Here is a 26,652-nt window from a genome sequence, read left to right as displayed (position 1 = left end):
ATGAAGGTTTTAAAGAAGTAACTTCCTAATTAAAGAAGTATGAATTTTATATATCTAACAAATACCATATTAAATGAATGGATAAACATTTGTAATTTTAACGTCATTTCTCAAATTCCCCTCTTTCCCTCTCCAAATTTTTTTCTTATTTGTTAAACTAAACGTGTAGAAAAAAAGTTTTTCTTGTCTTGAGAAAATAGAGGAAGGGGAAATAAGTTAGATTATCAACGCGTAAAAATTTTAATTAACGCTTTAAAATCTTGTGAATTGGAACCCATTATTTCCAGAGACCTAAATATTTAGAAGAAAAAAGGTTGATGATTTGAAAAATGAAAAAATAAATTTGATATCAAGACTCATTATTTATACTTTCTCATTATTAAATACAAATAACTATCTGATTTAGAATGAGATATTATCTTCACATTCTAAGCTGCAATTAACTAAATATAAAATAAAAATAAGAATTGAAAATTTATTGATAAAATTATTTATTTTAAAATATGTGTCTTTAAATAAGTAAATTTTAAAATATTTAGGAATTTTTATTCCTTTTTAAACTTTTCAAAGAAATCCGCAAATTTAGCAGTTCGTCGGTTTTTCGTCTTGACATTTCTGTGTGACTGAATTAAAGTATCCAGCACAAATGTACTTTGTGCCAATATAATCTCCCGACAAATTGTAGCAATGAATATACCTTATATTAACAAATAAGTTAGATATTTGTTAATCTATAAAAATAGACGTAACTTACGTTTTACAGGTCGTATCGCCTTCCAGCGAAAAATATCCTTCAGCTTGTATATAATTACAGAAATCGTCTGGATTTGTAATAGGTGCTCTTGTTGTAGTAGTAGATGGGGTACTATATATTTCTGTCGTCATTTGCGTAGTAGTAATTTGTGAAACCATAGATGTAAGCGTACTCAGCAGAGTTCCTGTGCTACCTGTAGTAGAAATATAAGATGTATTAGATGTAGATTGTAAAGTAGTTATTGTAGTATCTACATTATCCACAGTTATTGTAGATACTACATTATATTGTAGTATCAATATTGGTGTAGTATCTACATACATCACCAATATTTTTCGTACTTGCTATTGTTGTTATGATAGAAGTTGTACTATCTGCATCTGTGGTGAGCGTACTTATGTCTGAAACTGTAGTGCTGGAACTATCAGCAGTTACGCTACTTGTAACTGTTGAACTTTCATCGGTTGATTGTCCATTGCCTGTAGTGACGGTAAATACAGTTGTCGAATCTGTTGTTGCAGTTGTTGTGGGATCGGTTGTTACAGTTGTTGTGGAATCTGTTGTTACAGTTGTTGTGGAATCTGTTGTTACAGTTGTTGTGGGATCGGTTGTTACAGTTGTTGTGGAATCTGTTGTTACAGTTGTTGTGGGATCTGTTGTTACAGTTGTTGTGGAATCTGTTGTTACAGTTGTTGTGGGATCTGTTGTTACAGTTATTGTCGCTGTTGAAGTATCTGTATCTATTGTTGTGGGTACAGAATTGGTTGTTACTGTGGGCACTACTGTACTTAAAGTTATTGTAGTTAGTGGTGTTGATGGAGTAACGCCTGTTACTGTGCTTGTCATGCTAGTTGTGCTTTCAGTACCTTCACTAGATTTATAGCAAGAAGGCTTTGGTAATGTAATTTAAAATTGAAAAAAAAATAAATTAAATAAATCGATATCAATTATTTATTGACAATGCCACTATTTACCGTATAAGTTTCTTTCGGCATGCAGTTTCCCATTTCAATATTACAAACATAACCATTGGGGCACTTAGTAAAAGTCTCCAATTTCGGTGTAAGATCACCAAAACAAAAACCATATGTTGTTTCATCTATGCAAGCAAATCGACCATCTGTTAGTATACAAGTTCCACAATAATTTTCATAGCAGGCTGGTGTATCTTCTGTTGGACTTCGACAAATAGTTTGATGACTTGTGCATATCTTATCGCCGGGACATGGCACTTCAATATTAGTTGGAGCTCCGTTATTGCAAAGCACAAAGCTTTGCTGACTAATGCATGCTACATTGTTAGCAAAACATAAATCACATTCCCCAACCAATGCTCCCGATAATGTATTCAAGACAACTAGTAAAGTCTTTCGTATTCAAATTTAATAAATTTTATTTAATATATATCTTATCTAGAATTATACTTAACTTACAGTAATCCATAATGAAAGTTGTAGTATTCGTTTCATTGCAAAACTCGATTTTTTTTACCTCAAGAATGATCGTGCGTTAGTGTGATTTACCTGCAAATATCGCTGTTCCTTTTTGTAGTTCTCATGATTTGGTTTTTCATTAAATACTCATATTGACAAACTAAAAATTTCTTATCTTTGCATACCAATATTTGTCTAGATCTTTATATCGATAGATACATATACTTAGGCTTTATTATCCAAAACATAATTTATTTAAAAAAGATAATTGTTTATTTATCATTTATACTAATATCATAAAGATAAATATTAGGGTATGACTTTATTATATTAATAGGTAAGGTAATAGGTGATTCTTATCTGATTTAAAAATAATAATTATAATTTAATGTGAATTCTGACCTACAATCAAGTGACTAATTTTTGTTTATAACAATTTGAATTATATCACACGACCTCATTATATAATTTTAGTCATTTATACTGTTTTTGTTCTAAATAAACATGAATAGATTACTTGTATTCATTTCATATTGATATGTATATACCAAAATATAATTACATATATACATATGTATATAATATGTAGACTTTTAAATAATTTATTGAATGAAAAAATAAAAAAAAAACACCATCAAAATTTTTAATACTTCAATGTGTACAATTTAGTGACCCTATATATAAATTAAGTATGATATAGCGAATATAATATATTCAATATATCAAAATGCGACTAGCAACCGAATAATCAAAAGGAAGAGAGCAAGGAAGAACAAGCAATACTACTATTTCATCTTTTTAAATACCTCCCTTACTGTCAAGATATAGAAGCTTTAAACGAAAATAAACATTTATGAATTTGTTAATCATCAACAGGTCCATAACCAGAAATTTACTAGGGATAGTTTTAGTTATACATATGATAAAAAAAATCCTGTTGAACACTCATGCTGTGTTAATAATGAATACACTTTAGGTTGAGTCGATTTTCTTCTTTAGAATGGATAGCAAAACATTGTTCTATAAATTATTATAAGTAAAGGTCACAAGAATCTATATTTCTAGGGATATATTTAAGTTTATAGACTTGTCCACTTGGTTTCCTTGAATTTAAAGAGACGCTGTTGATAAACTAAATGTTTCGGACTGTTACCTTTAAGATGGTTCTTCAAGTCTGTCCTACGGTTAGTGTCTCATCTTTGGTATCACAACAGACCATTATTTGTCTTCAAATGAGATATGGTGTAGAAGGAAGGCTTTTAAAACTTTAGCATTTTCTAACATAATAATAAATATTAGACTATACTAATTTTTTATTAAACTTGTAGCATAAAAATCGATGACCAAATACCGTTCCCTATTTCAAATGCAGCTGTACCGTCACAATTTCATCAGCCTAATAATATATGCTTTCTAATGATGTTTCGATCTGAATTATTTTGGTTCTATTGTCTATAGTTATATTGTTACCTATCGTTCCAATGTAGAATGTTAATATGCCAAATATTCAAATAATATGTAATTTCTTATTTATTATTGCTGTTATTCGAGTAAGAAGGATGAAATGTGTGAGTATTATAAATATATTCACTGTTAAGCACTTCAATATTTAGGAGTTCCATTGCAAATTCATTGCTTGTTAATTACAAAATAGTATTTAGATCGGTATTCGCAACTGGCGACAAATACCATCCTCATCCAATGAAAACTATTTTGTTCCAATTATTAATGTTGCTCATCTATACTCATCCATTTAGCTATATATTTTGTATAACCAAATTACTAAAATGGTTTTATCAAAAACGTATAAAAACTTTTCCAAGCATTGGTTGACTCAATGCTGTCTTCTTTCCTTTAACCCATATTAGAGCATAAGGCCTCGACGTAAACTTATCCGAAATTTCACAAAAAAAAGTTAATGTCATTATAAAATTCCTTATAAATGGCTGTTTATAAAATTTCACTTTCAATTATATATTTTTATATAAGCTGAAAAAATAATATATCTATTAGTCTTGAAATTTTGCTTATATAAAAAAACAAAAAGTGCAAGTTAGCTACTTAAGAATAAACTATTTTCTTGTAACTTATGAAATTAGCAGGAACAGAGTAGTTTCTTTTATAAAGAAATAAGCTAAATTATGTATGTATGTAGATCAAACCTATTCTCTATATTTAAATAAAATTATAACACCACGTTTTGATCACATATAATAAGTTTCGTACTTTATTTTTCACAAGTGTTTTTTAAATGATTTAATAAATAACAAAATACATTAAAATTTATATTCATGATTTTAATTAAAAGTACAAACTAAAACATATTAAATACTAAAGGATATAACCGATATATATATATTATATATATTACTTAAATTATAGCAAATTTAATACATAATTTAATTTAATGTGTTTAGATTTATATGAATATGAATTTATGAAGACAGCAATGAACATTATAAGAAATTTTATTTCTATTTAAGAAAACAGAATAATGATATATAACGTTTTTAAATATTTTATTCTTGTTTTATTAAAAGTGAATTTTAAAAATTAAATCGTTTAAAAAATAAATAAACTATTATTGATTGATAATTAATACCAAAATATCGGACACAAGCAACAATCTTACTTTTCGTGGCATATTTACGAACAAAGAAATTTTTTTTTTAAATTTATTTTGTTTATTGATATAAGCTATTGTATCCGACAACATTATTTAATTAAGATATTGCCTCAAATGTATTGAAATGCAAAAAAAGTCAAGTCTATAATAGACCTTACAACTTGCAGATAAGTATGATACTGCGTGCGGTGGCAGAAATTAGAATAAATATTTTCCTCATATTAAACACTGTTTAAAATTCTAGTTTAAAAAATATATATAAAAATCGAGCAAAGAAATGCATTAATCATATATTAAAAATATATAATTTTTATTAAAATGACTTTAAAAAAAAATAAATCCGGATGTCTTTAGGGATATTATTTATATAATTATTCATTTATGCCATGTGAAACGATAGAATTTTACCAACCGCAATTTAAAATTTTACTGCAGATCAGGATATAGTAGAATGTTCTGATTTTTAAATAAATTTGCATATATAAAAAAATAAACAGATCAATAATTATTTTAGTTTTAGAATTAAAAATTTCAATTTAATTTTATTCAAGCAAATAAATTTAGGATTTATTTGCAATTTGATATTTAATTTAATTTAAAAAAATGCTAACAAATTTTGAAATCTAAAATAATAAACTTTACAAAAAGTAATTACATAATTATAATCAGTATTATATATTAATTTAATTTATTATTATCAAATATTCAAATTATTAATATTTTCTCAACAATTTTTGTCGTAATTTATTAAAAAATTTAATTTTTTCTCTAATAAAATTTACAGAAATAACATTTTTTTTTGTTAACAATTTCTAAATAAATAATTAACTTTAATATTTTGATAATGTTTTTTTTGTTTAATAATAGCATATTATAAAAAATAATTGTACGAATTTTATTATTTATATATACTAAAAATAATATAAATAATTTATAAATAATTATTCTAAATACATATATATATAAAAATTTAAACGCACAAATTTCTCAAAATAAACTTCTTTAATTTTATTTCTAATCCGTTTTGTTATTAGTATTTGAATAGAATTCAATTTAATTTGTTGAAAATTTAGTTTAACTACACTTAATATTGTTAAATCTATAATATTTTTATATAGCAGAAAAACTATAGCTAATAGCAAACAAGTAGCATTAAATATGTATGCAAATGGATATTTTTATATACTTATTTGTATTTATATGTTTATATGCATGTGGGTCGTTTTTAATTTGTAAAATATTTCATTTCAAATTTGATATATTATATATATATATATATAAACTACATTTTAAATAACTAACTTTAACGCAAGAACTTATACAATATTTCTGAATTTTGTTCTTAATAAAAATTACTTAAATATATGAAAATATATATAAATATGTATGAGTTGTAAATATATTTAAGCATATTTTTATAAAAATGTTATTAGTTTTTTTTCTTCGTTACTTTGCATGTATATGTAAATATTTTATGCTTAAAGTTAGTGAATATGTATCAATCAATTTATTAAAATATATTAAAATCTGAGTGACGATGCATATGTATGTATGTATGTTGATTTGTGTTTAATTGTTAAATATATATATATTATAAAAACAAATAAATTAAAATTTTAAGATACTTATTCAAAAAAAAAAAATTTAAGATTTTTTTAATTTAAAACAAAACATCAAACAAAATTAAAATTGTTTTAATATAAAAACAATATAAGTATATTTATTTTAATTATAAAATGGTTTAGTGTTTAAAAATGATTTCTTTTTTACACAAAATGGATTTCAAATTAAAACTTCAAATTTCAACATATTAAAATATATAAAAAATTATTTTCATTTGCTTAATTTACTTATAACTCTAATTAACGCGCCATTTTCTTCCTTAAGACGTTGATTCTCCGTTTTGTATACTTCCAATTGCTGTGAATAAATAGAAAGAAATAAAATAATTATTATTTTGTATATATTTATTATAGGTTTTATTATTTGATTCAACATAAATATTTATATTTTGAATTGGAAAAATAAATTCAATTGAAACATTTCATTAACAAGTTTAATTAACAACAACAACAATTTTAAAAAAATTGAAAAGGTGTTAAAAAGCGTTTTTTGCAGTTTATTTACATTATTTAAATAAAAACATATATTAAGTATGGTCAGAAAAGTAAATTTCTTTAGGTGATTGACAGATAAAAAATAGATTTAATTGCATAAAAAATTTTTGAAAGCTTTAATTATGTGGAAGTAAATATATGTGCATTTAAATGCCTAATGGATTAAAATTAAAAACCTATTATTGTGGCCTTTGTGTAGAAGTTGGTCAGTACATGTACTTCTAACTCTAGTAATTATATGAGAAGAACAACCACCCACAACTAATATAACCAAATTTACTTAATTATATCATATACCTTTTAAAAAAAAATATTGTAAGTCAATTTTATAATTCAGAATTTAAAAATTCTGAAAATATTTATTGCTATAACAAGATTGGGTCTCAAAACGTTAAATACTAGACTTTTAAATATTATTGAATAACATTAAATATCAATATTAAAACCCAGGTATACAGTTATCAAATACTGTATATTAATTATAATTATTATGTATATTAATATTAATTATTAATTTATTTAATATCAAATTAAAAAATATTGGATTTGTTGAGCAATCATGGTTAGAAAGAGCACAAGAAATTATAGAAATATAAACTACTACTTTACACATTGTTTAGTCATTCTAGAAAGGAATAATTTAAACACCATAATTTGAGTATGTAGTGTTGATATGGTTTTATATTGAGTTGAATAAATATAATTTGAGTAATTTAAATGAATATGGATTTATTATTTTTTTACTATCAATTGGGTTTCATATAGGGGCGAAGGTATTTAGAGATATTGAAAATTGTCTTAAATTAACAAAACTACAGATAATCTAAACATATGATAATACTAACACATTTGTTAAAAGTTATATTATTTCAAACCTTTACACCTTTACAAAATATATCTAATAACACTGAATATGATCTACAAAGATCAAAATATTTGTAATTAAAAAATGTTATTAACATTAAATAATTTGGTCTTTTTATTATTTATTTAATAAAATTCTTTAAATTCAAATCTAGATTTAAATTAGTCTGTAATAATAACTAGAGTTCGATAATAATAATCAATATAATCTACTTTGATGTCTTATTCATAAAAGACTGGAAAAACCCCACGAAAAGTCGTGTCAAAATTAAATAAAATAAAAAAAAAATTTTATATAAAGAAAAGTACAATTTCTTTTTAAAATTAAGATCAGAATATATTATTATATATTATAAAAATTATGTTTTTTAAACATTTATTTGCAGTTACTTACAAAAATTCAAGTCAAGTAGAGTCAGAACATTTATAAATTTATGCAGAAGATTGTTATATAAATATTTTTATTCTTATAGAGAAAACTACAAAAATTGTTAATATACGACACCCATATGTCATTTGACTTTTATAAATAATTATTTATAATAATTTATTAATATTTTATTAATATAAGAGTCGGTATAACAAGTTTTTGAACATCACTTGTGTTTCACCACAAACGTATTATAATACCCAACTGCAATCGTTGTACGAATACATATAATAAGCCTACCGATATACTACCGATATATTGGATCTAATCGAAGTACCAACAAAAGGTACAGTACCCTTGTTGATATTGTATTCAAAAGTGTATGTGTTTGTAGAATTGCTTCATCTTTTCTATTTTCTCTTTATATTATTACATATTATCTATGAGAAAGTGAACTATAAATAATCCAAAAAAATCTTTTCTGGAATTATAAATATTTGTAACAAATTTGAAAAGATATTTAGTGATATTTAAAAACAATGTGATTTATTAGATCCCATATATGTAATGTCATTTGGTGTATGCAAATAATTATTATTTATTGACGCAAATAAAAAATTTATTATTCTATATATTGTTAAATTTAAAACAATCATGCAATAAACCAGAACACATGCAAATAGAATAAATAAATAAATAAAAATATAGATTAATATTTTTAACTCCTTATATGAATATGAATCAATGTAATTAAATGTTTCTGAAATGTGCAAATGACGATTGAGCACATAGGATAATGAATATTGAAGATATGAAAATCAAATGGATTAAATTAAATTCATGATTCAGTATTCAATATTTTGTTTATTACAAACAAAATGCATTTAAAGTATATATAGGAAGAATTTAACATTTTATGTACTTTTTCTATAAACATACATTTTGGTATATGAGTATACATCTGAATTTCTAGAACAAAACCATCTATGTAATGTAGAAATTAATTTTCTAAGGAAAGAAACACAAAACACATTGAGGAAAATTGGTACTAATCACTGAGATAATATTTTTAGTGGGTAGATTTAAATGATCAATAGATTTTTTAGTATCTTCTTAAACCCACCTAATCAAATCAGTCCTATCCCATCAAAAACCTATTAAACTACATCACTATAATTTAAATTCAATTATAATATATATGGCGTAAGGCCTAAGTGAAGGCAATATGCTTCACTTAGAAGAGAAGGACAGCATTAAGTACTAATATATATAATTAAAATAAAAAAGGCATACGCAAATTTCTATTATACTTTGGCAGCACAGTTTTTAAATCCATTGTATATATTTTAACAAGTAAAAAGCTACAAGGAGACTATTGATCACAAGTTATTATAGTTTCTATGAATTTATTGCCATCTTAAATATTAAGATTAAAAATAAGGAATAGAAAGATAATTCATATCTAAGTAAGATAATTAAATTTGCAAGCTTTTTATAGTTTTATATTTTTTCTAATGAAATAAGATAAATAAACTTTATCTAAATAAAATTTATAAAATCTATAAAATTTTGTATGAAATAAAAATTTGTTTAAATAAAAAAGACAATTCTTTGTGGCAGGAACGCATAAAGTCTTTTGAGGAATGGGTTTTAAAAGCTAATTTAAAACTTATATGACATTTTTAATTGTTAATTCTATATTTAAATTTAAAGGTACAATTCAACGCGTTTAGTAATCAATAAAGGCGAGTAACTTTTAACTGAAACCGACAATAAGTATTCGAAATCGAAGGTATAATTGCTTAATATGAAAGATAAGGACAACATAACATCAGAAAAATGAACGTTGAAATGTACTAAAAAAGTAGTAAATAAAATTCAAAAATTAAAACAAAAAAATTTATTATGTCTAGTGCAAAATTGTTTGAACTATTTAAGGGGATTTTAACCCAAAACTGTTCGGAGATGACTTTTAATTATACACATACCAATTGTTTTTTTTTTTGTGCGAAAAGGAGGTTAATAAATGCCTAACTATGACGTCGCAATAGTGGTATGCTTCGAGGTAGGATCCCTGTGTTGGTTATCCATTAAAAACTTTTTCTTTTTTTAATCTGCGTCCAGGTTTCGTTAGATGCAGGGCTCGCATAAATATTATTAAAATTTAAGAAGCAATTGAAACCAAAATAATATTTTTGAAATTTAAAAGTATCACCACACTAATTATCGAAAGTATATATTGAAAAATTCCAAAAAGGTGCTATTTTAATATACTTTTTTAGAATATGTTAAATATTTCCATATTATAGGAAATATATATAACCCAGTAGAGAAGTGATTTTGACTTAAATTAAAAGATGACACTGTCAAAGATCAGTTTTTTAATAAAAATGTTCAACCATTCTTATATACCGACAATCAATATGTAATTCATCATGTCGCTCCTATCTTTATATATTTATTATATTTCCATATCTATCAGTAAATTTTCAGTTATTAACAAATTTTGTCTACAAAATCTTATGATAAAAATTTTTAAAGAAAAATCTATTCAATATTAAAAAGTCATGTAATAACAAACTACTAATAAATGTATTAAAGCTCCAACACAATTAATTTAAGAACGATTTTCACCTCAGAAAAAAAATGTAGATTTTTATTCCGAAAACGAACATTTCAATGCAGAATATATCATATTTTATTTATTTGATTAATTAAAAATTAAATATTAAAAACAATCCAAATTAAATATAGAAAATAATAATAAAATAAATATTTATTATAAAAAATAAAGCTAAAATAAAAATAAAATAAAAAATAATAAAAATTAAAATAAATAAAAAAAAAATTAAAAAAATAATAAATAAATAAAAATAAAATATAAAAATAAAAATAAAAAAAATAAAAAAAATAAAAAAAAATAAATAAAATAGAGAGAGGAGAAATTGTAAACTATAAAAAAAATAAATTGTAAAATAAAATAAAAAAATAAATTGTAAAAATAAATAAAAAAATAAAATGTAATAATAATAATTAAATAAAAAAATTAAAAAATTAAATAAAAATAAAAATAATAACAAGTTACAAATAAATAAACAAAATAAAAACAACTAAAAATAAAATAGTACAAAATAATAGTAATGTAAAATAAATAAATATAATAAAAATGAAATAATATTCAAAAAATTAAAACAATCAAATTTATAATAAGTAGACAAAAAAAAAAAAAAAAAATAAAAATAAATTTATTTTTAAAATAAGGTATGTTTAAAAAGAAAATAATACAAAAGAAATTATTTGATTTAATTGAAAAGATTAAGATATTTAATTTTGGTACTGTATAAAAATTTAAATATTTTTAATAATAAAAAATTAATCACAATAAATTATTGACAATTTTGATTTTAATTCAAAGATTTTTTAATCTTTATCTAACATTCTTGAATATTAATTAGATTACTATTGAATAAACACATGAGAAAGCCATTTTAAATTTATTTTTATAACTATAAACGAAGGCAACAGTAGAATTATATATCGAGGTAATAGACCACGTAAATACTAACTTATAAGATTTATCATCACTATATTAAAAATAAAAAAATGCAGAAAAATGTCATCCAATTATCAAAGTTAAAAGAAAAAGAATTTGAAAAAAGGGATATATACCTGTAAATGAAACAAAAAGTCATACAAAGTAATAATTTTCAGTAGAGGCATTTTCTTTAATAGAAAAAGTAAAAACAATCGACACAATAGTAAAAGAGAAGGAAAAAAAAGAGTTCCATATTCAATCGAACATTAAAACAGAAATAAATATAATGGAAAGGAAAAAAAATAATATAATTGTATTAAACAACATATATTTTTATTAAATTTTTTTCTTTAAACTAAATTAATTAACAAATTATTAACATAGGAATCATCAACAATTATCACTATTTCATTAATATTATTTAATGGTGACGTGCCAACATCATTAACATTAACATTAACATCATCATAAAGACCATCAAATAGCATCATACCAGATTAAACGGAGATCAGCCGAGAAAAGTTGTATGAGCGTTCATCATCACGAGATTTAGACCAATTCTTTATCCACAATGCAATCTGTCTCTGCACTTTTTGATTCAATATTTTAGGATTTAATATATACCATTTTTTTTACCATTTTTAATTTTTAACATTTTTTATTATATGAAATATTTAAGTGAGAGAAAAGAGAAATTGTGTACAAAACTTTTTTATAAAATTTTGTTATTTTACTCTATATAATAATTTATTATTTGTTATAAGTTTTTATCTAAATTTTTTAAGTTTTTTTATAGTTTTGATTTTGAAATTCATTATTTATTTTTTTTTTAGATAATTTTTAATAATTATTTTGTGCGTTTCTTTTTTAATTTAAATTCAATTTGTTTTGTATAATTTAACTACGAATTTTTAAAGTCCTAAAAAAGCATATCTTATTAGTTTAAATAAATAAATGTTTAAATTTTTTTTTATTTTCCTAATTAATTTAATTTTGGCACCTTTTAAATTTAAAATTATATATTAATCGAGCAATCTATTTGTATTTGTTCAATTCCTGCTTGAGGAAAACATTGAATATACTAATGTTTAAATAAACTGAGCTCAACTGAATGATGAGGTGTGTACTGCTGAAGAACTTCTGTACTCCATCCTAAGCATTTAAACGTTTGATTATAAATTAATTGTTAATTACTGCAATTATAAATAATGTAAAAACGTTGGTAATAATTGTTTACATCTCAGGAAACTTTTTCAGATTTATTTTCTTATCTTTCATATATCTATTCGAACTTATTTTACATGATTTGACTTTTAAATAAAAATCATATACTAGGTAGTTGCAATAATTACTGTAGTAGTTTTAAATTTAAGTATTGTATGTCACCGATTTATTTGCATTTTGGTTATTACATATTCGCTATCACTATATAACCATATCAACATATACTTACAATTTAAAAGTATCTGCAATTTGTAATTAAATCTAGTCTAATGCTATCTAGACAACCAGACACTCATTTGTAGGTTCAAGATTAAAATTTTTCGACAAAATTGGGCTTGTAGAACCAGGAAGGCTGTATACATCTTTAACTTGCAGTACAAATTCCACCAATTTTATAACAATTATCTATAACTATATCAGCATACAATATTTAGATATATGTAACGTATCTTTGTCAGTTAAATTGAAACTATTGGATTTCACATAGTCAAAATATAGTAAAATTAAGAAAGACACGACTTTTCAATCTTCTATTAATTGAACGTTCATGTAATTTAATATTACAAATGCATATATAAAAAACCATGGATAATGAATTAAGGCAATTTTTAGTAATTTCTTCGTTTATTGCAGTGTTATTTACACAAAACTTCATTTGCAAGCTGACACAGTCTATTAAAAATGGTATTTAAGTATTTCAATTAATTAAAGAAAAAGATTCATCGAATTTGGGAAAGTCTAATAATAAACTTTCGCCCACAATATTCAAGAATATTTAAATATTTGGATCTATTTATAAATTTCTAATTAATTATTTTTAAAATTTACTAGGAGTCAATAAAAAATAAAATATTATTTATTTTACAACAAATGGTAATCGGTTTATCTGATCAGTGATCAGTCTTGTCTAATTAATACTGAGATCTATTTTGCAATTATTAATCAGCATTTAAATTTGAATTTATTATATGTATAATCGTATATAAAATATATACATAAAACAATTTATAACAATCAGTAATCTATACATTGAATTGTCTTAATTTAAAACGAATCCAAATAAATTCTGAATAATAATAATAATACATTTGGGTTCCATTAACAAATTTCAGATACTTTTTTTTGGGTAGATGTATATGTATGTATGGTAAACTACTTTTCTGATCTCACCATTTACTCAAGCCTAATTTACTTTGACTTTCATTCTGTGCTATATAACTAAAATTAAAAATATTTTCTAGTATATCAATTTGTTATATGTATATCTATCTATATAGATATATAAAATCCCTTACAACAAACAGTAAATTGCTTTCCCGATCTATGTTTCGTCATGCATGTTTTTTATTATCTCTACAGCTATCTAAACTGCGATATATGACGACAATTAAAAATTCCTTTTATTTATACCAAACTATGTAATATATATATATATATAAACTATTACAAAAACTATACTCATATACTTCAGAAAAATGTTTGATTATTAAAGAAATTTGTTTTTATAAAAATTTAGAGTATGTATTTTTGATTGGAACTATTTTTATATGAATCCCAGCAAACGTGTAGATCCGTTTTAGCTATATTTTATATATCTAATTACTGTGTAACTTTTTTAAAACTTAGTTTTGATTTATTTAAACTTCAAAATGCTAAGGGTACGTTTTTAAAATTATTTTAACATTACGTTCAGTTTCCCTCACTTTTGAGTTCATCGCGTAATAAGTAACCTTACCAACTGTTAACATTTTGCCATATCGATTGAAATTCAAAACTTACTATATGCATAAATTTGATATGATGTTAGTTATAGTATGAATTTTAATTATGTTATAGTTATAGTAATATATAAATTATATATTATTTTTTATTTATATATTTATTATTTACTAATAATTTTTTTAAATTAAAGTAAAGAAACAAAATGCACTTAACAATTGTAAAGTGAAATTTTCTTCATTTTTGGGACCATCCGATCGACCTATATTTTATTTAAAAATATTATAGATCTATATATATGTGTGTATTATACGTAAATATATTGTTTTAATAGTAGATCAATTTATTTTTTTGTGTACTTATATATAAATAATTTTTGATTATTTTTTGAGAATTATCTATTTTGATTTAGAAAGCTGATTTTGTGCCGAAGTGGTCAGCTTCGAGACGACTCGGGTTAGAGCGCGATTTTCAGCACGTAAACGCTCATTCTCAGTCTTTAGCTTCTGCAATAGCTAAAATGACAAAATAACAAAATAATGGAAAAATAGGAAGAATAAAATTATTTATGAAAATGTATATGACAAAATTTTGAAAAATAACTTTATACGAAACAGTGAGTTTAATGAAGTTGTTTACAATATTATTTATTGTGTAGTAGTAGTAGTAGAAGTTGTTTACAATATTATTTATTGTGTAGTAGTAGTAGTAGTAATAATAGTAGTATTTTTGGATGTCGGAAAATATGGTACAAAAGAGAGATGTATTCCAAAAAAAAAGAGTTAAAATTATATTGCGAACTTTACAGAGGTTAGTAGTCTTAAAAGATATTGGGAATACTTTGATTTGTTTTTTGTTAGTATGATCCTGTAAAAGCATTGTGGATGTTAAAGAAAGATACATGATTTAAAGTAACTTGATATTCTTAAAGAAAAATGAATTTAAATTGAAGTCACAATGAGACTAAAATAATCGGTTGTTGATTGTTTATGAGTAAAGTAGATAAGTTGACATATTTTCACTCAAAAATAAAAAATTTTATTTGTGTTTATGTGTTTATAAGATATGAATCAATATAGAGTTTAATGCATGAATGATAAATACAAAACCATTTAATGTACAAAGTATACGGAATTTATAATTTAAAAAATACGCATAAAATATATCGCATATTGCAAGAATTTTTAGCAGAAAAAAAAAAATTTATGTAACGTGAACGAACAAGCCCCATACTCACCTGACAAGACCCCTGTTATATTCTATATCGACACTGGATTGTACTGAACTCGATGGGGCTGGGTCTATTTTAAGGGGCAATCAAATTAATTTTGATTGTTATATAATATATTTTTTTTAATATTATTTAATAATTCCGAACACTTTGTACGCTGATAGTAAAATAATAAAAGGATTGATTTCCATGAAATATGATTTTATAATATAAATAATTTGTATATAGTTCTTATGAAAGGTCAGTTCACATTAGACGTCAACTTATAGGTAAATCAATTCATACCAGAATTTATATCGATGGGATTGAACTAAAAATTATGTTTTAAAGATATTGCTTAAATGAGTGAGTAATGAATTGATGTGCAAATTTGAGATATATATGCATGATTTTGTATTTTTATAAGAGTGATAAATTAATAAATTATATATCTAGACAAAGAGGTTTAACGCGAGTGGTGAGTTGTATTTATATTTTAAAAGTTCTAGTTTGATATAAAAATATAAAATGCAATTAATAAACTCAAAATTCATTTTATATTTCAGTTTTTATAATAAGTGAGTTCCTTACGAGATAAATCAATTATGTGCGAAGGATGATGATGGACGATGAGTTTATTTTTTGTTTTGATGAGCTTATATGAAAGATAATGTTATACGAAGTACAAGTTTATAAAAAGAAATACAAATTGATTTCATATAAAAAGTAAATTTGTATTCCAATTAAAATGAATGATATGATAAAATGATATGAAACATGATTATAACTTAAACTAAATTGATGAATATGGGTTATGAATATAATATAAGAAACAATGAAATGAAATTTTTTTTATTTGTATAAAATAAAAAATTAACATTTTTATAAAACTCAAATTTAAAAATAAAATGGCGTGCAATATTTATTACTAATAAAAAAAGTAAAACTAAAAAATTATTGTATTTTAAAACATAAAAATTTAAATGTATATTTTAAAAATCGTTAAATGATCATTCAAATGATATTGAACTTTAATGATAATGAAACATGAATTTGCTAATATGTTTGATATGAATCAAGTTTAAATATATGATTTCCTTGATCAGCAATGAATGTCCATAATGTTTATGTTCAAATTTGTTTATTTTATTCTAAAAAAAACAAAAAAAAAAACATGTGCGCTAAAACATTGCGTTTCTTTCAAAAACAGCAAAAACAAATTTTAAATAAAAATTTAAATATTTGAAATCAATTAGAGAATTTCATTAATTTCATTATTTGTTTATAACAACAGTATTTAACAGTGTAAAATACTAAGTCTTTTTTTATAAATAAATATACTTCAAGCAAAATTGTTTATTTTGCATTAGTTAAAAGCAAAACAGACAGTGAAATATATGTAAATAATTGAAGTGATATAGTGTAATTTATTTAACAAAAAAAAAAATTGTAAAAGCACACAATTTTAAAAATATTATTTGCAGTTAGTAGCAATTAACTTTTAATTAGGTAATAATGAAATGATTGAAAACAATAATCAGATAATAAAAATGATACCAGTTATTGATTTTTTTTCAATCATAATATATATATTATAACATATATTTTAAACTTTTAATATAGTATTTAATATACAAAATTATTTACATTTACTTATTTTTAAAAATCAAATTATATATTTAAAAAAAATCTCTTCGCAATTTTTGATGTTTTATTAACACAATCAACAGATTAAAACTTAACAAGATTTAGAAAACCAAAAATATAAAGTTACATGTCACATTAATAGAAATAATAAACAGAAATAAATATATAAACAAAATATTTGTCAAAAAACGTTTTGTTTTTTCATATGTTCAACTAGAATTAACTTAAAAAAAAAATTAGTCTTATGGGAAGAAACTCAATCGAGTCTTATAAAACAAAAACTCAAGATTAAATATGTTTCCCAAAAGTTTCCCTGCAGATGACTATCGAAGATAGTCGAAATATTGGAAAAATATTTTAATAAAATATAAATTGTTTTTAAATAAAAATAATAAATAATAGTTTTTTTATTTATATTTAAATGACCAATTAGGTCGCTAATAAATTATTATAAGTTTCCCAACAATATATATTTTAATAATTAAAAATTCATATGGCAGAGCTCATTGCCATTTATGTTCAAACATGAGAAATTATGTAAGATCATTTTTTTTGTAATAATAATAATTAAAATATTAAAAAAAATTAAAAAATAATATAAGGGGAGAATAAATCCCTTACATTAGAGAATTTAAAAAAAATTAAAAAATAAGTTAAGGGGAGAATCAACCGCATATAAAAAGGATAAAAATAATAGCTATATTTCATATATAAAGCATCGTTTTCCAAAAAATCAAAAATTTGTTATTAAAATTCAAAAACAGTGTTTTTTTTTGCAAAAACACAATCAACACAATTCTATTATTTTTAGTTTCTCTTCAAAAGCAAAAAAAAAAAGAAACGTAAAAATTTCAAAATTACACATATGCTTTACTTTTCTCTTTAGTAAGCGTTTTTTTGGTTTAAGAGCAGCGCATGGCACATTGCGGCGTAAGAGTAACATAAACAATAACATAAAAAGAAAAACAAAATAATTTAATAAAAGAAAATAATAAATTTTTTGTGTTTCTTTTACAATTTTATTTTGTTTTTTCTATGTATTTCTTTTAGTTTATTATTATTTTTTTTTGTTGGATTTTAATAAGATTCCAAACGTATATATCAATTAGTGTAATCACAATGCAACAACAACAACAACAAAACGTTTTATTTACCTTGAGCTCTTCTTCCATTTCAGAAAGTTTGCGTTCCATTGCTCTCCTTTCACGCTTTTCAATCTCTGAGAGTGAGTTTTTAGTTGTCTGCAAAAATTAAATTTGCAAAGAAAAAAACATAGTTTTGCACTTGGATTTTCTTTATCTGATTTGTTTTTATTTTACATTTTTTTTTATTTGATTTTAAATTATTTTGAATTAATTAATAGAGGGAGCATGGAGACAGGGGGGTTTGACTGCCATGTTAAGTATTATAGCAAGAGAGTAGGAAGTAGAAAGAAAAGCGTCTGAGCGTTGTGTTCAGTTTTATGAGCAATTTTTAGTGTTTTTGTATGCTTTTTTTTATGAGTAGAGCATTTGTTTTGCTTGTGTTTTATTTTTATTTTTTTTTGTAATAAGAAACGAAATAATAAAAACAAAAACAATTGTGTCAGTGTAAAAGAGAGAGCATTTTTCATTGTTTGCAAGTATATAAAAATATATATGAAATTTCTGTGTTGATGAGAAATTTCCTTTAATTACAATTTATAAGTTAAGAAGATCATTTATATATATATTATTGTAAATAAAATTAATAGTAGTAAGGAGGGCATGAACGAGAAGCTCATTAAGAAAATTTTACTTACTGCGTTTGTAAACCTTTCCAGTGTTGCTCTGGTTTGTACAACCTCTTCGTCCTTTTTCTTTAGTTGCTGTTTGAGTTTATCATTCTCCGACCTAAAAAAAGGAGAAAATAGATTAATTATTGAAATATTGTTCACTAGAATAAATAGAATAACTTAAATCAAATTGAAAATTATTTCCTAATACTACTTACAAAAATTATTCATATTATTCAGATTATAAGTTTCTGGCAGCAAATGTGAATTCAAAAATTTAAACTAATACTATTTATCTATTATATTAAAACAATTCAATTAATACAAAATATACATTTACTGTGATTGTAGAAATTACAATCATATCTCCATAATTAGGTCTTTATTCTTACAGTTAAGTAGCTGTGGCATCACAACGTGCCCACTTTTTAGGATTTAAATAAGCCCATTATAAAAACCCTCGACGTGATTCAAGCTGGACACCTTAGTTACAACCTGCTTAAAACTACGATATTAGTGCTGAACGATTAATGCGTACTAGGAAAATAAACCATGACATTGAGTTCACTCTAATAAATTTTGTCGGCTGTAGAGTCCATCATTGGTTAAAAGGAGATTTAAGATCTTTGTAGCTCCCTTTTTTTACCGACCTAACAGAGCTGTCATCTGTCAGGTAATGGAAGTAATGATATTTTACGTATCAGTATACTTCTGTTTATACTCTGTTTATACTCAAAAATGATAACAAAATTAAATGTGAAACGTGAACGTATTAATTTTATAATAAAACATTAAATATTTTTTCTTTGCTTTTCGAATCCGTTTAACTTTTAAATAGTTTCTTTTAGTCATAAAGACGCGACACTCTCGGCAAAAAAAAATTAACATTATTAAATATGTTGAAATTATAAATTCTACTCTACTCTTCTATTCTATATTTTTTCACGTACGCCTCATTTATTTTCTACCACGGTTAGTTTAATTTAAACAATATTTAGAATTATTACTGAATTATTACTCGATTGCCAAGCAAGGAAAAGCCCTTGATCTAACACGGGGCTTTAAAACAGGACATGAATGAAACAAGTAATTACGTCGGATTAAAAGATCTGTCCATTAAAATGACGTATACAATGATTAAAACTAGTATGAAACTATTTAGGATTTATAAATTAAGTGAAGGAAAGTCCACGTTAATTAGTGTATTCGTGATCATATTACTTACTTTGCAGCTTCCCATAATGCTTTATAATCTATAGGTCCATCACCATTTTCAGATTTATCACGCGACTTCTTATCATCTGTTGCGGATGCATTTGACAATGAATTAGAACTGCCAACACGTGAACGTGAAGTACGTTCGCTACCACTCTAAAATATAGAATATATAGATTAAATACTTAATTTATCTAAAGTAACTAAAAATAAATAATTTTATACAAAAACAACAACGTTTTAATAAACATACTTCATATCCTTCGCTTTTTTCTGATGAAGCACTAACAGAACGTTGTGCTGCACTGCGTGAACGTGTACGATTACGAGACTTACGCTCTTGTTCACGTAGTGAACTGCTACGTGACACAATTGCAGCCATTGCTGCAGCACTAGGAGCAGCATTTGAGCTAGACCCTTGTAAATTAGTCGATGTACCATAACCAGTGTTAACGTTGCCATTTGATGAGGATATTGATTTTGATTTAAGCATGGAAGCAGTAGAACGTGCATTTGATCCAGCTCCTTGATGAGACTTATTCAGATAAGAATTTGAACCTTTAAAGGAATTCGAAGAGGAAAGTGAAGATTTTGGTTTGGTTGTGCCATTTCCAACATTAAAACTCAGAGATGCAGTGGTAATACCATTATCATAGCTAGTATAGGGACTGACATAACGCTCGCTATTATAGGGATTTGATGCATAACGTGATTCATAACCGCCGCTGTTAGCTAAAGAATTCGAGTTGGACTTATAATTATTGCTACCACTATATATATTGTTATACACGCTAGCAGACGATGAGGAAGCGTGCTTATGATAATAGGATTTAGCATGACTATTATTAGCAACACTAGATGATGAGTTCATGTATGTAGATGAGGAACTTGGTGTGGATGAATGGTGTGCAGAAGCAGTAGCATATTCATAGCGACTACACATAGCGACACTATTACCGTTTGAGAAGTAACCACTGCGACCGGAAGAAGCGCCGCCAGTACTGTATAGATTTTCACGTGAACTATATATGCTGGCATAAGGACTTTGATAATATGATGAATTAGAACCTGCAGAATTACTATTTTGATAGAAACCTGTACTTAATGGCCGCGAAGCTGAAGATGAACCGTAACCATTTGAAGTGCCAGTATTATAACTAGTACCATTATAATTATAAGCTCCAGTGCTGCTTGTAGGGACACGTGAACTAGAAGCCGAGCGCCTCCTCGTAGAAATAGGCTGCGTGGCACGTGAACGTGAACGAAATGACATGCTGAGACAAGACTCAACGTTTGACGAGTGTTTAAAAAACGTTTGTCTATATTTTTATCTTATTTTCTCGATTTACTATATAAAGTAATAAATATATATTTCTTATATACAATATGCAGTTATTGTTCCACACAAATCAAGTTCAAACTATAAATCGCGTAAGGTAAATATTTTCAAAATTAAAATTTATTATTTTTCGTTTCGTTTCATTAGGTAAACGATAAATATTTAAAACAGCTGATCGATCGAGCAGGACTGACAGCAGATAAATTTATATTTGCAAAATTAGCAATAATTCAAGAAATTAATTTTTACAAACGTGCAACACATTTGAAATGCTTGACCATTAATAGAAACAATTTCGGTAAACCATTGAAAAATATTACGTAGATTCTTAAAAATAATTGTGAAAAATCAACAACACCTACGCCTTGGCAATATGCAGCAGGGACGGCGTGTGGCTTTTCAAAGTGAATTTTGAGTTTTTTTAAATGTTCATTATTATTTTTTTTTTTTAATTTATATAAGTACATTGATTGCTTAAATTTATTTATAAGAAAAATTGCGTATTTCCCAGTATCTCAAAACAAACAAATTTTAATTAAATAAAACATATGTTTATGGCCAAAAATAATTATTTTTCTTTTCTAGAATTATATATAACAGCCAGTGACGTCAAAGAAAGTCAATCAAAATTTATATAATGTCATTAAGTTAGTGAAAATTCACTTCCAAAAATTTATCGTCAACACTTATGGTTATATATATATATATATATACTGTATTCTATAACACAAAAAATTTTTTGATAACATTTCCATTTTATAAAATTACCGGTAAAATGCGACGTTCGCTTCTATATATACCCAAAGAAAAAGAAATAAAAATATATAAAGAAGTATCTATTTAGTTTTTACTTAGCAGTCTCAGCCAGCTGAGTCACCCACGCAAAGTATAAAAGCAAATTAACACCGAGGAAATCGTTTTTCATACGTCAGCAGAAGTGTTGCAAAAGATAAATTAAAAAAAATAAAAAAAAGAAAACCAAGAAATGCATAAAATTTATGAGTTCTTGGATTTTTTAAATCAAATATTGTACGACAAAATTACCGAGTCGCATTACTTCCGTGTAGTTTTATCTACTAATAATTTGTATTGTTTGTCAATTTAGTATTAAATATTGACAAAAATACAAATATTTTATCAAAGTTATTTTAAAAGAATTGTATTATATAAGTAATATATTATATACACATATTATATGTATTATTATAAGTTAAATAATTTGCAAAGCAAGTAAAGAAGAGTGCAAATTACAGAATACAAACAATAAATATTGAATAATTAAGTTTGAGAACATCACATTAGCATCTTTAATACTACATATTTTTTTAACAGCCTCAAACAAAGACTCTAATGCTTTAGAGGCTACTTTAATAAATTTAGAAGTTTCTTGCTATTCTATTTTTAGTCCACCACTGTACCACCAGTGTACCACTGAAAAATAAATTTTCTTCTTCCAACGCAGTTATTTCTTTACTTTTGACCAGTTGAATTAATATATATCATCTTTCGATTTAAGTTAATAATAATATTATTATTATCATTATCAACATTCGCATACCTTTTATTATTTTATATTTTATTTAAACTTTAATATTTAATTTAATTTGTTTGTATTTTTTTATTTTTATTTTACATTTTGTTATTATTATTATTTTTTTTTTTACTATTATTTTATTTTTATTTTGTATTTAATATTTTTATTGTTATTTTATTTTGAATTTTTTTATTTGAATATTTTATTTCTAATTTTTTAATTTTATTATATTTTTTATTATTTTTATATACAGTTTTTTATACAGTTAAAAAATTTAATAAATTTATTTTAAAATAATGAAATGAAATAATTAATATTAATGATGATATTAATATTCTAGCATTTATTATTAATGCAAACAATTATTTTAATTTATTAATTTTTAACATGAAATTTTTATTTTCATTTTTTATATATATTTTTCATATTTATTTGTTATAAACTTTGTTTAATTAATAGATTTTTGACATGTACCATTACATTTATTTTTTAGGCATTTTATATTTGTTTATAAAACTTATATAATTTATTAATTAACTTTATATACATGAAATTTTTATTTTTATTTATTATATATTTTTTTTTATGTATTTGTTATAAACCTTGTTTAATTAATGAATTTTTGACAAGTACCATTATTTTCATTTTTTAGGCATTTTATATTTGTTTATAAAACTTATTTATTATATTTTTAATTTGTTCTTAATTATATCTAATTATAATATATATTTATTTATTTTAATATAATTATTTATTTAAATATATATATTTATTTAAATATATTTATTTATTTAAATATATTTATTTATTTAAATATATTTATTTATTTAAATATATTTATTTATTTAAATATATTTATTTATTTAAATATATTTAATTATTTAAATATATTTATTTATATCTATTTACGTAATTTTTATTTCACATTTTAATTTAGTACTATTATTTATTTAGTTATTAATTTGTTAATACGTGTATGTAGCTTTTCTTCTTCATGTTTTTTTTATCCTCATCCTATACAGAATTTTCGGTATCTATGTGGCATGATTCTGGCTTGTTCCTTCGATTACTTTTCAAAACAACTTGTCGTTATATCTTTATTTCCTATCATATAAACTTATTTCTTTTAATTTTTAGTTTTTGTATTTCATATATTATTGTTTATACAGTTTTTTATTTATGTTTATATATTACCACACTTATATTTCTTTGTATTTATATTTTGTACTTGTATTTTTATATTTATCCATTCATTGATTCATTATTTATATTTGTTGTAGTTATATTTTATAATATAATATATTTTTTGAACTTTTTTATTAGCTTAAAATAATTACTTTATAAATATATTGCAATTTTTTTATGATAATAGCTTCTTTATAACCCGAAAAAAAACCTAAAGTACTTTCAACGCAGGAAAGGACTAATTTATAGGTGTTTCAGAAATGTTAATACTTTTTATATATACTTTTTATTGTTTAGTCTGAACATTTTCATTAATTAAAGACTCATCGCGTTGTTTATAATAAAGCTGATAGTGTAAAAAAAATTTTTTTTTTAAAAAAATATATTATAAAACTTATTTTCACTTTCTTAAGATATATAACTTAATTTTGGTTTAATTCCAAAAGACAAAAACGATTTTACTTTTTTCGTTAAGAAAATTTTCGATTTCTTCTGGCTTATTTTCTAATTTATCTTTTTAAATATATCACTACAACTAATTTTGTGTAAATCTTTATTATTTTAAATTTATTTATTTTTAATCTGATTTATTTATGTACGAGTACCCGCATTAAAACGGAAAACACAACGATATCGAGAACAAGAACAGGTATTAAAAATAAACTTCTTTCAACATAAATTTATGCCATACTGAAATAGCGTATTTCGAATATATTTTAAATGCCATTTAATATATACAACTTTAAATTTAATAAATTGAAGTCAAACCAAAAAAAAAAAAAATTTTAATAAGTTTAAATATCCAGCAAAAACTTCAATGCAGCCGCGTTTCGCTTAAGTTTCGAATGAACTAAAAATGCTGAATTACATCAGCAGCTGCATTGCGCCGCAGTCAAGAATAAAACAACAAAATTGACTATGAAAAATGACCACAAAAATCTAGGCAAAATCGATTTATTAACAATTTAAAAATTATTACTGACGACTAAAAAGGCCAGAAAGTCAAACTTGCAACTTCCAAATTTGGTAACAAATAAAAACACCAAATGAACATTTAAATTGCTTTGAGCTCTGAGACAGTTGCGTTAATCGCAAACCGCAGCAACAACAAAACTTAATTTAACAATTAATAATTAATATTTTTTTACATCAAAATTTGCGGTTTTTAATGAAAAAATATTTTTTTTTAATAAAAATTAATTTTTCTAAATATTATTTTTGAAAATATTTACAATATATGCGATTTATAAAACGATTTATAAGCGTTTTAATTCGAAAACCCTATATTTTTTTATTACTTTTAAATTTTAATTTTTAGTTTATTTTTATTATTTTTAATTTTTTTTTTTTTTGTAATTTAATTTGAAGATCTAAAATTTTATTTAAATACTGTCTGACTCAACGCCTTTAAAACAACTAAATTCATAAAATTTTGAAGATGCTTTCACTGAAAATAAAAGATTCGAAAAATTTGAAAAATTATTTTAGTAGTCAGAAAAAAAGCAGAGAATGTTATATATCTCTCAAATACATGAGTAAAAGAGCGTGCCCCTTACTTAAGACGGTCCTCTTCGGATTTATAAAACATTCGTACACAACAATCTCCATGTATTACGCGGTTGAGAAAATTATTTGATCTATGCGGAAAAGTGTGAAAAATCTTTCTTTCAATTTGCAGATGTTTTTAATTGTAAAAAAGATACAAAAGAGATGAAGATAAGATCAACAAGCAGATCATGATATATAAAAGAAAAATATCAAAGTGCAATGAAAACATTAAAACAGCAATGTGCGTTTTCTGTGTTTTTGATATGAAAATAAATATAAAAACAAAAAAGATTGAAAATGATTATTTCAATTTCAATTTTTTTTATGTTAAATGAATAATATCGCTCTTCTTAGACATTTGAGGGGCTTCATTAAAATGTCAAGTCTTAATAAGAAATTGTATATTATTTAAATTTAAAATAATTATTCATCAAGTTAATATATATTACATTGAAGTTGAGGCTATTCTTTAAAATAACATGTTCACTTTCTAAAATTTTTATATATGAGTATATGCATATATATATACACGAGATCAGTAATATGTATAAGTATATTAAAATCTTATTATATTTATGT

The 26,652-nt window shown here is 23.5% G+C and overlaps 2 protein-coding genes across 15 annotated transcripts in view; both read right to left on the bottom strand.

The window, feature by feature from the left end:
* Positions 1-580: 580 nt before the first annotated feature.
* On the bottom strand, positions 581-2,279 carry LOC119673066 (cell wall protein DAN4). Its single transcript, XM_038084283.1, has 5 exons — positions 2,188-2,279; positions 1,729-2,121; positions 1,096-1,645; positions 755-947; positions 581-697 (listed from the first exon to the last, which is right to left on the bottom strand). Exons 1-5 carry the CDS (start codon positions 2,221-2,223, stop codon positions 583-585), a joined length of 1,287 nt encoding a protein of 428 aa, XP_037940211.1. The 5' UTR covers positions 2,224-2,279; the 3' UTR covers positions 581-582.
* A 4,312-nt stretch (positions 2,280-6,591) lies between these two features.
* Positions 6,592-26,652, bottom strand: part of LOC119670526 (protein phosphatase 1 regulatory subunit 12A) — a 76,951-nt gene continuing 56,890 nt past the window's right edge. For 7 of the 14 annotated variants that reach the window (XM_038080806.1, XM_038080805.1, XM_038080814.1 and 4 more), the window contains 4 exons: positions 20,478-20,623; positions 19,280-19,370; positions 18,654-18,740; positions 14,991-15,157 (listed from right to left, as the gene is read on the bottom strand). In XM_038080806.1, the coding sequence (XP_037936734.1) occupies positions 15,041-15,157; positions 18,654-18,740; positions 19,280-19,370; positions 20,478-20,623 (441 nt within the window). In that variant the 3' untranslated portion in view covers positions 14,991-15,040. Of the gene's footprint in view, positions 6,734-14,990; positions 15,158-18,653; positions 18,741-19,279; positions 19,371-20,477; positions 20,624-20,720; positions 21,863-25,823; positions 25,854-26,652 lie in introns of those variants that run through there. The other 7 variants (XM_038080816.1, XM_038080819.1, XM_038080817.1 and 4 more) reach the window with 7 other exon arrangements.

This window comes from Teleopsis dalmanni, chromosome 1 (genome assembly GCF_002237135.1).
Source record: "Teleopsis dalmanni isolate 2A chromosome 1, ASM223713v2, whole genome shotgun sequence".
Taxonomy (NCBI): domain Eukaryota; kingdom Metazoa; phylum Arthropoda; class Insecta; order Diptera; family Diopsidae; genus Teleopsis; species Teleopsis dalmanni.
The sequence above is the reverse complement of the archived record's forward strand: the minus strand, read 5'-3'. Positions and strand labels throughout refer to the sequence as shown.